This window comes from Chlorocebus sabaeus, chromosome 21 (genome assembly GCF_047675955.1).
Source record: "Chlorocebus sabaeus isolate Y175 chromosome 21, mChlSab1.0.hap1, whole genome shotgun sequence".
Lineage (NCBI taxonomy): Eukaryota > Metazoa > Chordata > Mammalia > Primates > Cercopithecidae > Chlorocebus > Chlorocebus sabaeus.
Genome location: NC_132924.1, coordinates 18,139,279 through 18,151,902, shown reverse-complemented (window position 1 = coordinate 18,151,902; position 12,624 = coordinate 18,139,279). Strand labels below are relative to the sequence as shown.

The window sequence follows — 12,624 nt, the reverse complement described above, 5'->3', positions numbered from 1 at the left end:
TTTCACACTGTATTTTAATATGTTAGGACAGTTCTCTCCTTACGACTTTCTTTTACAAAAATTTTCTAACTACACTTGTTTGGATATTCTTCATGATGAACTCTGAGATAATTTTAACACATTCCAAAAGACATATTTTTGAGACTTATTAGAATTTTGTTAAATATATTGATTTATTTCCAAAGAATCACAGAATCTAATCTTTTCATCTATGCACCTCTCTTGAAGTATTTGTTTATGTCTCTTAGAATAACTACGTTCTTTAAAATAAAATATAAGCTTTGTGCATTTTTTGTGAGGGTTACTTCTGCATGCTTTATTTTCATTTTATTGCAAATGGAATAGTTCCCCATTAGCTTTCATATCTCATTGTTATTATGTAGGAAAGCTATTGATTTATTTTTATTAAACCTAATTGTCTTTTAAAATGTATTAATTTTAATATTTTTCAGTTGATCCTTTTTTATGACATTTTACTTATTTATTTATTTTGTTTTATTTAAAAATGTTCTTTTTTGAGATGGGGTCTCACACTGTCACCCAGGCTGGAGTGCAGTGGCACTATCCTGGCTCACTGCAACCTATGCCTCCCAAGTTCAAGCGATTCTTCTGCCTCAGCCTCCTGAATAGCTGGAATTACAGATGCCTGCCACCACACCTGGCTAATTTTTGTATTTTTAGTAGAGACAGGGTTTCACCATGTTGGTCAGGCTGGTCTTGAACTCCTGACCTCAAGCAATCCACCCACCTCGGCCTCCCAAAATGGTGGGATTACAGGCATGAGCTATCACACCCAGCTTTTTTTTATTACATTTTAAAATAGCATTAATAGAAACAAGGTTTCACTATGTTGCCCAGGCTGGTTTCAAACTCCTAAGCTCAAGCAATCTTCCCACCTTGGCCTCCCAAAGTGTTAGGATTACAGGCATGAGCCAGGTCCAGTTTATTCTTTTGGATATTCTAGAAGTAGAATATAGAATTCTGTACGTTTAACAATTGTGACAATTCCTTCATGACTACTTAAATTCTTCCTTTCCAATATTAATGCCAGTGTAGTCTTACTGCACTATTTAGGTTCTCAACTGCCACACTGAATAGGAGTGGTGATAACACGTAGCTTTGCTGTGCCTCTGACTTCAACAATAATACTTCTGTAGATTTTTTTAGAGATGCATCTTCTTAAGTTTAGGAAATTCCTTTCTATTTTAATCAGTCATGAGTGGGTATTGCATATTATGCAATGTTTTTTCCCAGCATTTTCTGTCAACATAGATGAGAAGTAAATTGGCCAAGTTCCACCTATTTGTGATTGTGGCTTTTGGTTGTGGTTGTTGTTGTATATCAAAATAATAGATGACATTTGGTTTCTTCCTTAATTCCACTATGGTCATAGGGAATGCTCTATAGAATTTCAGTCCTTTAAAATTGTTGAAATGTGCTTTACGACCCACTACCTAATCAATAAATATTCTTTTTGCAGCAAAATAATATATATTCTGTAGTGTTGTATGTGTATCATGTCAATTTTGTTCATTGTGTTGTTCAACGCTTCTATGTCCTTTCTATTTTTTTCCCTGCTTGTTCTATCAGTTACAGAGAGGAATGTGTTAAAAATCTCAGGTTGTGATAGTAGATTTGTATATTTGTCCTTTTAGTTCTGTCATTTTGTTTCATATATTTCAATAGTATCTTTTTAAGATAGCACTGAATTGATCCTTTTCACGAATGCGTTTTTTCTCTTACAATACTTTGCTTTAAAATCTACTTTGTCTAATATTTGTATAGCTACAACCAATTTTCTATTAGGCACAACAGGCATACATAACCTGGAGATATTGCAGATTCAGTTCCAGACTGCTGCAGTAATAATATCATAATAAAGCAAGTCACACAAATTTTTTGGTTTCCCAGTGCATATGTAAGTTATGTCTACACTATTCTATGGTCTATTAAGTGAGCAATAGCATTATGTCTAGAAAAACAATGTACATACATTGTACATTTTAATGAATGTATATGTGAAACAACATACATTAATTTTAAAATACTATATTACTAAAAAGTGCTATTGATCATCTCAGTCTTCAGTGAGTTGTAATTTTTTTGCTGGTGAGGGGTCTTGCCTCCGTGTTAATGGCAACTGACTGATCAAGGTGGTGGTTGCTGAAGGGTAGGGTGGCTGTAGCAATTTCTTAAAATAAGACAAAAATGATGTTTGCCACATTGATTCACTCTTTCTTCCACAAAAGATTCCTCTGTAGCATGCAATGCTGTTTGATTTTACCCACACAGTAGTGATGCAAGATTTTTTTGTTCCTTAGCTAGACTCCTTGGCCAGGCTCCTCCCCTGCATAAGATGTGAATTCCTGATGGCTCCAACCCATTCCCCCAGTGCTTGTGGGCCTCCAGTCCACTATGGGCATGCTCAGGCAAGTCCCCTGTGCAGGTTCCCGTATCTGCACAAAACATCTGATGTAAACACTTGTGAGGCGGGTCAGAGATTCTCTGGGGACTCTTCCCTATCTGCCTAGGCCTTTGTCTGCCTCTTGCCTCTATCAGTAGGACTTCCTTGCCACCATTTTATCAACTAAGTTTATGTAATACTCTAAATCATTTGTTGTCATTTCAACAGTGTTTACGGCATCTTCAACAGGATTAGATTCTATCTCAAGAAACCACTTTCTTTGCTCACCCGTAAGAAGCATCTTCCACTGAAGTCTTGAGCCCCTCAAAGTCATCCATGAGGATTGGAATCAATTTCCTCCAAACTCCTGTTAATGTTGATATTTTTTACGTCCTCCCATGAACCATGAATTCTCTTAATGACATCTAAAATGATCAGAAGATTTTCAATTGACCTTGCCCGGATCCATCAGACGATTCACTATCTATAGCAGCTACAGCCTTACGAAATATATTTCTCAAGTAACAAGACTTGGAAGTCAAATTATTCCTTGATCCATGGACAGCAGAATGGATGTTGTGTTAGCAGGCATGAAAACAATATTTATCTCCTTGCACATTTCCATCAGAGCTCTTGGGTGTTTGGTACATTGTCAATGAGCAGTAATATTTTTAAAGGAATCTATTTGTTTTCTGAGCACTAGGTCTCCAGACTGGGCTTAAAATGTTCGGTAGACTATGTTACAAACACATGTGCTGTCATCCAGGCTTTGTTTTTCCATTTCTAGAGCATAGGCAGAGTAGATTTGGCATAATTCTTAAAGGCCCTATGATTTTGAGAATGATCAAAGAGCACTGGCTTCACCTTAGAGTCACGAGCTGCATTAGCCCTTAACAAGGGAGTCAGCCTACCCTTTGAAGCTTTGAAGCCAAGCCTGGACTCTTACTCTCTAACTCTGAAAGTCTTAGATGACATCTTCTTCCAATAGAAGGCCATTTCATCTACATTGAAAACCTGTTGTTTCGTATAGCTCTCTTCATCAATTACCTGAGCTAGATCTTCTAAATAAATTCCTGCAGCTTCTACATCAGCACTTACTGCTTCACCTTGAACTTTTATGTTATGCAGATAGTCTCTTTCCTTAAATCTCATGAATCAACCTCTGCTAACTTCAAACTTTTCTTTGGCAGCTGCCTAACCTCTCTCAGCCTTCAGAGAATTGAAAAGAGGTAAAGCTTTGCTCTGGATTAGGCTTTGGCTTAAGGGAATCTTGTGGCTGGTTTGATCTTCTATCCAGACCACTCAAACTTTCTCCATATCAGCAAGAAGGCTGTTTCACTATTGTTATCATTCCTGTGTTCACTGGAGTAGTATTTTTAATTCCCTTCCAGAACTTTTCCTTTGTATTCACAACTTGGCTAACTGGTTCAAGAGGCCTAGCTTTCAGCCCATCTTGGCTTTCTATATGCCTTCCTCACTAAACTTAACCATTTCCAGCTTTTATTTCAAGTAAAAGCCATGAGAATCTTCCTTTCACTTGAACACTTAGAGGCCATTTTAGGGTTTTTAACTGGCCTATTTCAATATTGTTGTGTTTCAGAGAATAGGGAGGCCTGAGGAGAGGAAGAGAAATGGGGGACTGATTGGTGGAGCAGTTAGATCACACACAACATTTATCAATTAACTTTGCATGAGTGCAATTCATGGTACCCAAAAGCAATTACAATAATAACATCAAAGATCAAAGATCACGGTCCACCATAACAGATATAATAGTAATAATAAAGTTTGAAACATTGTGAGAATTACCAAAATGTGACAGAAAGAAATGAAGACAGCATATACTGTTGGAAAAACAGCACTGGTAGACTTGCCTGATGCAGGGTTGCCACAAACCTTCAGTTTGTAAAAAAAAAATGTAATATCTGCAAAGTACAATAAAGCAAATTGCAATAAAATGAGATATGCCTGTATTTACATGGCATAATTCTTTCCATCCTTTCAATCTTTCTGTACCTTTTATTTGAGGTGTCTCTTAGAAGCAACATATAATTGATAGTACTTTTTAATTTTGTCCATAGCATTTGCCTTTTATTTGGAGTATAGATTCCATTTATATTTAATGTACTTGCAAAAAAATCTCCTGTTTTAAAAAATTTACCATCTATTTGCTTCTTTGCTTTTTAAAATTTTTTTATTTTATTTATTTATTTATTTATTTTGAGACAGAGTTTCACTCTGCTGCCCAGGCTGGAGTGCAGTGGCATAATCTCAGCTCACTGCAACCTCTGCCTCCTGGGTTCAAGTGATTCTCCTGCCTCAGCCTCCTGAGTAGCTGGGACTACAGGTGCCCGCCACCATGCCCAGCTGGTTTTTTGTGTTTTATTTCAATAGAGATGGGGTTTCACTATGTTGACCCAGGCTGGTCTTGAACTTCTGACCTCAGGTGATCCACCCTCCTTGGCCTTCCAGAGTGATCATCTATTTGTTTCTACTTGTCTGAGTTCCTTTTTTTCCCTTTCTTGCATCTTTTAAATTTTTTTTATTATTCCATTCCCCCTTTTTTAACATGTTATTTATTCTTTTTCTATTACTTTTGCTGTTATTCTAGAGATTATAATATTCATTCTTGATGTATTAAAGCCAAGTACTTTTATCAATTCCTATACAATCCTAGGACTTAAGAACATTTCACTTTCATTTACTCTGTCTCACTTTTTGTGCTATTATTGTGTATATTTCAATTCTACATATATTTAAACCTCATATGTCATTTTTATTGTTTTATACAAATAGTGTGTATTTACATCTATCCATATATTAACCCTTTGATTGATCTTCATTCCTTTAGATGTCTCCATGATTTCATTTGGGATTATAGTCCATCTGCCTGAAAAACTCCTTTTGGAATTTCCTTTAATGTAAATCAGCTGATGATCTTAGTGTTCCTTGGTTATAAAACTGTCTGTATTTTACTTTCAATTTTGAAAAGCATTTTTACTGGGTATATAATATAGGCTGACAGGTAATTTCTCCTAGCGCTTTGAAGACATTTGAAAGTGTTTAGGCTTCCACTGGTTCTTTGAGAATAAGCTCTTAATTTTATTGTTGCTCATTTACAGATTATATCTCTGTTTTCTCTGCTGATTTTAAACCTTTTCTTTTTGACTTCATTTCTCAGTAGTTTACAATGTGCCTAGATATGGTTTCCTTTGCTTGAAATCCTGCTCTATATTCATAATGTTTCTTGACTCTGAGAATTGTAGTTCATTCATTTAAAAAAATTTCCAGCCATTATCTTTTCAAATACTGCTTCTTTTCCTTTCTCTCACCTCTCTTCCTGATATTCCAATTACATGTGTGTTAGAATGTTTTACCACATATCACATGTGTTATAGTCTCCTTTCTTTTATATAAAGTTTTTACATCTCTTGTATTTCATTTTGCATATTTTGTTTTGCTTATTAGCTTCACTAATTCCTGCTTAAGTTGTATCTAATCTATTAGTAAACCCATAATTCTGTAGTAGTTTTAGTTAGTGTGGTTTTTTTCTCCAATTCCAAAATTCCATTGTATTCTTCTTTGGAGTTTCCAGTTCTCTGCTGAAAACTCTTAATCTTGTCATTTAATTTCTTGAAGATATTAAACAGAATTATTTAAAAATCTATCTTTAAACTTTAATATCTGGATCTGGTTTTTATTTCTGTTTTTTTCCCTTAGTTTTTAAGACAATTCTGTGTCCTTTGTTTAAATTAAGTTTCAGACATGGTGTATAAAATATTATACGGATAATATGTGGCTCTGGATGATGCTCTTTTTCGCCAGAGGGAATATTTACTATTGCCTTTGAAGCTGGTCTTCCGCCCCTTGGGTCTACTTCCCTTTCATCCACGCCCCTAGGGTATAGCCCTTCGGAGTCCCAGCTGAAAGCCTAGTTGCTTACCAGCCCCTCATCCTAAACAGGCCCTAAACTCCAATTTTTTTGTCTCCCCAACCCCATGAGACGGCTGAAAGCTCTGCTTACTTTCTCACTCTTTCAGCCATTGCTTTAAAATCATCAAATACCTCACGGGAAAAGTGGCAGCTTTCTGAGCTGCCTATCTTTCCAGAATTTCAGTCATCCAAGTCCTTGCTGGGAGAGGAATTTTTTAACTTTTGCCAACTTTTCTGTTTTTTCTTAGTGAGAATGTTGGTCACAAATAAACTAATATTATCAGTGCCAGAAGCAAAACTCCACTGAGACAGTTTGAGCAGAACAGTGGCGCGATTTGGTTTCGATTTTTTTTTTTTTTTTTTTTTTTTGAGACGGAGTCTCACTCTGTCGCCCAGGCTGGAGTGCAGTGGTGCCATCTCGGCTCACTGCAAGCTCCACTTCCCGGGTACACACCATTCTCCTGCCTCACCCTCCCGAGTAGCTGGGACTACAGGCACCCGCCATCACGCCTGGCTAATTTTTTGTACTTTTAGTAGAGACGGGGTTTCACCATGTTAGCCAGGATGGTCTCGATCTCCTGACCTCGTGATCCGCCCGCCTTGGCCTCCCTAAGTGGTGGGATTACAGGCGTGAGCCACCGCGCCCGGCCTGGTTTCGATTTTTAAAAGATCACTCTCATTGCCTTGAAAATGAACTATGCGGCATTAGGGAGGAAGAAGTATGGAAGCAGGTGGTCCAGTTAGTAAACTATCACAGTAATCCAGATAAGAGATAACAGTGGCTCAGGCCATGGTGGTAAGGTGGAAATAGAGAGAAATGATCAAATGCCACACTGACAAACTGGAGATGGGCATGAGAGAGGAGTCAATGCTCATCCCAAGATTTTTGGCCTGAACAGTTAGAAGGAAGGAGATGAAGAAAACTGAGACGGGGAAAGCTGGGTAGGAGTGCATTCATGAAGACCAATCAGGAACTCACTTTCGTGTATGTTAAGCCTGAGATGCTAATTTGACATCTAAGTGGAGATGCCAAATGCATAGTTGAATACACCAGTCTGAAGTTCAGGGAATATTTGAAAGCTAGAGATACAAATTCTGTAGTCATGAGCATATAGATGGTAATTAAAGTCGTAAGACTGGATGAGAAGACTTCGAAAGTAAATATAGGGACGACTACAGACAATATAATAGTGTCTATTTCAAAGGGCTGGCGTGCAGGGTTAATAATATTTATACAACTCCTGCCTCCAGACCCCTCCCCCAGTGTACGGAGATCAGGGTCTCATCACCCCTTCTCACCACGTGAAGTCCCGCTTACAGCTCAATTGCCTTTTATTAACCGAAGGTCAGCTTTTGTGACTCTCGGATGCTCAACAGGTGCGCAACTCTGTTAACGCAGTAGGCGGTCCTGGCCAAAGGGTGGTGCTGTGAGTCGCCTTCAGCCTCCGGGCCGTCCTGAAAGCTGCACATTCTCCCCCTGAGCTGCAGAGGGCGCGCGTGAGGCATCGGGCGCTCAGGACCCCGCAGGAGCTGAGCGAGGGGGCGGGGCAGCCACGGAGTGAGGCGTGGACGGGGAGGGGCGGGGTTAGGTGCGGGGCGGACGTGGGGTGGGGTTGGCCGAGGCCAAAAGCAGGGCGCAGGGCAGGCGCGGGGTGGTCATGGGGCGGGGCCAGGCGCGGGGCCATGGGCGGGGCCGAGCGGCCGGTAGCCTGCCTGCCGCAGTCCGAGCGCCGCGCTGGGGAGAGCGGGTGTTTGAAGGTTCCGCGGACCGGCACTAGGAGCCGGGGGCGGGTCCGTGACCCTCAGGCAGCTCGGAGCGAACAGGCGGCCAGGAAAGAAGCGGGCCTGAACACCATGATCCCTCTGGAGAAGCCGGGCAGCGGCGGCTCCTCCCCAGCCGCCACCTCAGGCTCGGGCCGGGCCGGCCGGGGTCTGAGCGGGCAGTGCCGGCCGCCGCCGCCGCCACAGGCCCGCGGGCTGCTGACAGAGATCCGCGCCGCGGTGCGCACTGAGCCCTTCCAGGACAGCTACAGCCTGTGCCCGGGCCGGGAGCTGGGCAGGTGAGGACGGGTGGGGCCCGGCGCGGAACCTTTCCGGACGCGCGGGGCGGGACGCCGGCGCCGATAAGTGCCGGGACCCTGGCGGCGAGCCTGAGGTGGCGTTGCTGCTGCCGATAACGCGCTTTGTGACTTGGCACTAACTTGGGTGCTGACGGGGAGTAGGGCAGCCGAGTCGCACCAGCGCCTCCCCATCCCCACCACGCGCCGCGCCCAGCGAGCGAGTGTTGGTAACTCGATGGCGGTCCCGGAGGCGCGGACACTTTCCTCTCCTCAGCCCTTTGGTTCTCTGTGGCGTTTCGAATGGCGATTTAACGAGAGAAGGTGCGGACCGCGCTCTGCCTTTCACCCCGAGCAGCGGGTCTGAAAACCAGAGGTCTGTGGAGCCGGCTTTGCTTTTTTCCTTCAACTCTTGCGACTTTCTTGGTCTCTCTGTGTGGTTTTAATAAAATACAGCATCCGTTGTGACAGCTTCTTTTGCACCGGTGCTCTGTTACCTTGTGTTGGTCTTCTGCTGAATTCATTTTCGTTTTCTTGGTTGGTTTTGTGCCTTTTTAGTTCTAAAATATTTAGGTCCCTTTGCCTCGAGTTAGATTGGTTTCTTTCGTAGGCGCTTGGCCCTTCTCTCGCTCTTTTTACTTTGCTGGGAACCGATTCTTGCCTTCTCCCCTCACCCCACCCTAGCCCACCCTGTTTTTGTGGGAATAGAGAGAGCTTGTCTCCAAAGTTGCAAGTGCAGGCTATTCGGATGCTTTACATTTTGCATGCTGAAGAGGGATGATCGAGTGATTTTTGTGGGATTTGGGGACTCTTCCTTGAGAACAGTTTGGGGAAGTTGTTAAATTCTCTGGCTTTGGGGGCAGACCTGAGTTCATATTCGTGCCCTGGTTGCTGTGTTTTCCTCTGGAGGGGTTAGACTCCCCAGCCTCACTTTCCTCATCCGTAAAATCAGTGTAACGATGACACTACCTACCTCAGAGGTGTCCTGAAGATGCCATGCCTGTCAAGCGCATACCACTGGGCTTGCCACATGGCGTTCAGTAAATGTTCTCATTATTGCCAGCATTTGTCATGGTTGCAAAATAGCACCATGTTGTAATGGGAAAGGGCCTGACAGCTGGAACAGCCTTCAGCTGGGGTCTTGAAAAGGCAAACAATGTAACATTGGCTGTAATGTTAAAAACACACTGCCTTACACATATTAAGGTAACTCTTGGAAATAGTTTTTTTTTGGGGGGGGGGGGGCGGGGTAGGGAGTGTGGAATCCTACCTTAACAAAGTCTTACTTATTCCTAAATTTTAACAAAAGGAAAAATACCTTTCAGGAGCAAGATTTACTTCACTGCTAGGCCCTAGTTGACTGGATCTGTGCATACTTTATGACAAAAGGTGAAAGGAGCTATGACTTAGCTGTGTATTCTAATTTGTCGACATTCCAAACATTCTGAAGTAACCCATATTACCCGAAAGAAGGAAAACTGGACAGGCACAGTGGCTCACGCCCATAATCCCAGCATTTTGGGAGACTCAGGCGAGTGATCACCTGAGGTCAGGAGTTCGAGACCAGCCTGGCCAATGTGGTGAAACCCCGTCTCTGCTAGAAATACAAAAATTAGCTGGGCGTGGTGGTACATACCTTTTCTTACATAAATTTCTTTACAAAAGGAGAAGGTCATAAAGCAGCATAACAATGCAATTATTAGATAAATACTTGATATAAGAGCCTGGAACTGAAAAATAAAATTAAATCTATTCTTTTCCTTGTGGCACCCTTTTTTATCACATAGCAGTTTAATGCAGTGCTTAAGAATATTGGCTTTGGAGTCAGACAGTGTGAGATTGAATCTTGGCTCTTACTAGTTATGTGGACTTGAGTGCATTACCTAACCATTTATTGCCTCATAGGGTTGGTGAGAGAATTAAATAAAATACATAGCCTTAAGGCTGTGCTTAGCTTAAGGGAAGCACTCAGTAAATGTAATTCATAGTGTAATTCAATAAACGTTATTATTTTAAATGTAACCAAAAAAGAAAACCTGCACAATCTCAAAATTTACCTCTATTTCTGGCAAAAGTAATGAAGTCTCAGGAAGTGAAAGTTCTGTTTGTGCTATAAGCAGTCCTTATTTAAGGTTTATAAATTTTGCCTGTATTTATGGTTTTAACATACAGTTAAGTGTGTTTTTGCTTGATCTTTGATAAGGTAGAAAACTTATTTTTCCAACTATTAACTCTGGTTGCATTTCTGATATAACTCTAATTAATCTCATTCTGATAAAGAACTTGCAGAATACTTGTTTATATTTTAATAATGTGGGAAGAAAAACAGATTTTTTTTTTTTTTTTCATTTTATTCTGTGGCCTTTCATTTAGTAAAATGCAGAAGGGGTGTGAAGAGTGAACTGTTCAAACAAATAGATCTTTTTCAGGTGCTACTATGTTATCACACATCTAAAATTTTCAATGAGATCACTGTTCAAAGAGAATTTTTTCAATGGTCAACATTGATTCCAGAGTAATGACAGGATGTGATGTTGATCATTTTAAGAAATGTTACATTCTTTCATGTCTCCAGTAAAGTCCATAGCAGCATAAATAAGGGTAAATATATGATGTAAAACATCGTTTTATTACTTGGAGCTTGACTGGTTATTCCTAAGGCTTGTTACTTTTCTTTGAGTCAGGATGTATGCCAGTGTAAACCATATTGACGATTTCCTTACTGGGGCACACAAGAGAAATGACCTTGGGTTCTGAGAATTTTTTCACATTGATTTTCCTTGAGTTTATTGATAATATAGGAACAGAAAATGTTTCTAGAAACTTAAAGATACACCAATTTCATATCAAATGATTTGCCTTACATTTGTTTTCATTATCTAGTCCTCAACTTTAATGTTTTTAATATACTCATAAATTTTTTCTTAAAAATAAAAAGCCAAAAGAACACTTTAAAAATATTGATGCATGCTAATAGTTGGATTTTCCTAAGGCAAAAAATTACAAATACAAGTTCCCATCTGAAACAGGTACTTTATAAGTGTGCAGGCTTTACAGTTTTGCAAGTGCTTTCACATGCATTATCTCATTGATTCTCACCACAAGGCTGTTTGGAAAGTCCCATTTTTCAGATGAGAAAACAAAGACAGAGTTTAAGTCTTGTGAGAGATAACAGAGCTAGGACTCCTGACTTTGAAATAATTCTCATTACACCACACATATTTTTCAAAGAATAATCTGTAGTCATATCTTACGACTAAAGCAATTTCATATCCTTCTAATGAAAGGATATGTTAGTGAGTTCGACTATGGTCAACTCAAACATGGTCAAGCTTCAGTGTCATATAGTTAAGTCACCACTGAGGCCTTGAAGTAAATTAGGGATGTCCTATCTCCTTCTCCTCAGAGCAGTAGGGGTAACAGGGACAAGAAAGGATTTTTTTTTTTTCAGAGAATAAGAATATTCAAACTGAAAGGGGACTCTGGGTGGGTATTTTGGGGACTGTGTATCCTTACCTAGATTTATGGCTGTAGGTAATAGCTTCAGTTTTTGTATCTGACAACAACTTAAGCATGTGTCATAAGTTATTTTTTAAGAAATAAAGACCTTTATTAAGTAATATCCCTGCAGAAATTGCTTTGTTTTAACAGAGATATTATTTAAGATTTGACAACTAGTCATTAGTTTGAAGAATTTTATTTACAAACAGTTTTGGGTAATCTGATACTTCGGATGGATAAAAGAAAATTGGCCATATTTGTGGTTCAACAATAAAGTTGCTTGGAAAGTATGGCTTCTGCTCTCAGACAGGTACTTTAAGTCAGTCACCTGTTCAATTTTGAAAAGTTCATGCTTAAAATGTTAAATTAATTTAAAATACATAAATTTAAGAATTTGAATTTTAGTCTCTTCATAAAACTATAGATGACACAGTTTTATAAAATCTGATTATTGAACCAAATGCACTAGAAAACTAAGTAGCTATAGTCATTGAGTCACCTCTTCAGGTAAGTAAGAAGTTAACTAGATTTCTTGAGAGAATTTATACATTATGTAGACTAAATAGCTCACCCCCAGAACTCCTGTTCTATGATTTTTTAAAAAATTATCATTGGTTATATCGTAGATCTGAAATTAATGCCAAAATCAATAAAAATAGCCACTGATTACTGATCATTTGCTGAATGCTACACACTTTAAAGATGTAGTTTTGTATAGTCTTCACTGCC

General features: G+C 39.9%; 1 protein-coding gene across 1 annotated transcript in view; it reads left to right on the top strand.

Annotated features, from left to right (window-relative positions):
• The first annotated feature begins 8,042 nt into the window (after window positions 1-8,042).
• The window catches only part of STK17A (serine/threonine kinase 17a), a 43,036-nt gene continuing 38,454 nt past the window's right edge, over window positions 8,043-12,624 (top strand). Inside the window, exon 1 of the mRNA XM_007981509.3 lies at window positions 8,043-8,397. Within this exon, the coding sequence (XP_007979700.2) occupies window positions 8,192-8,397 (206 nt within the window). The 5' untranslated portion in view covers window positions 8,043-8,191. The remainder of the gene's footprint in view (window positions 8,398-12,624) is intronic.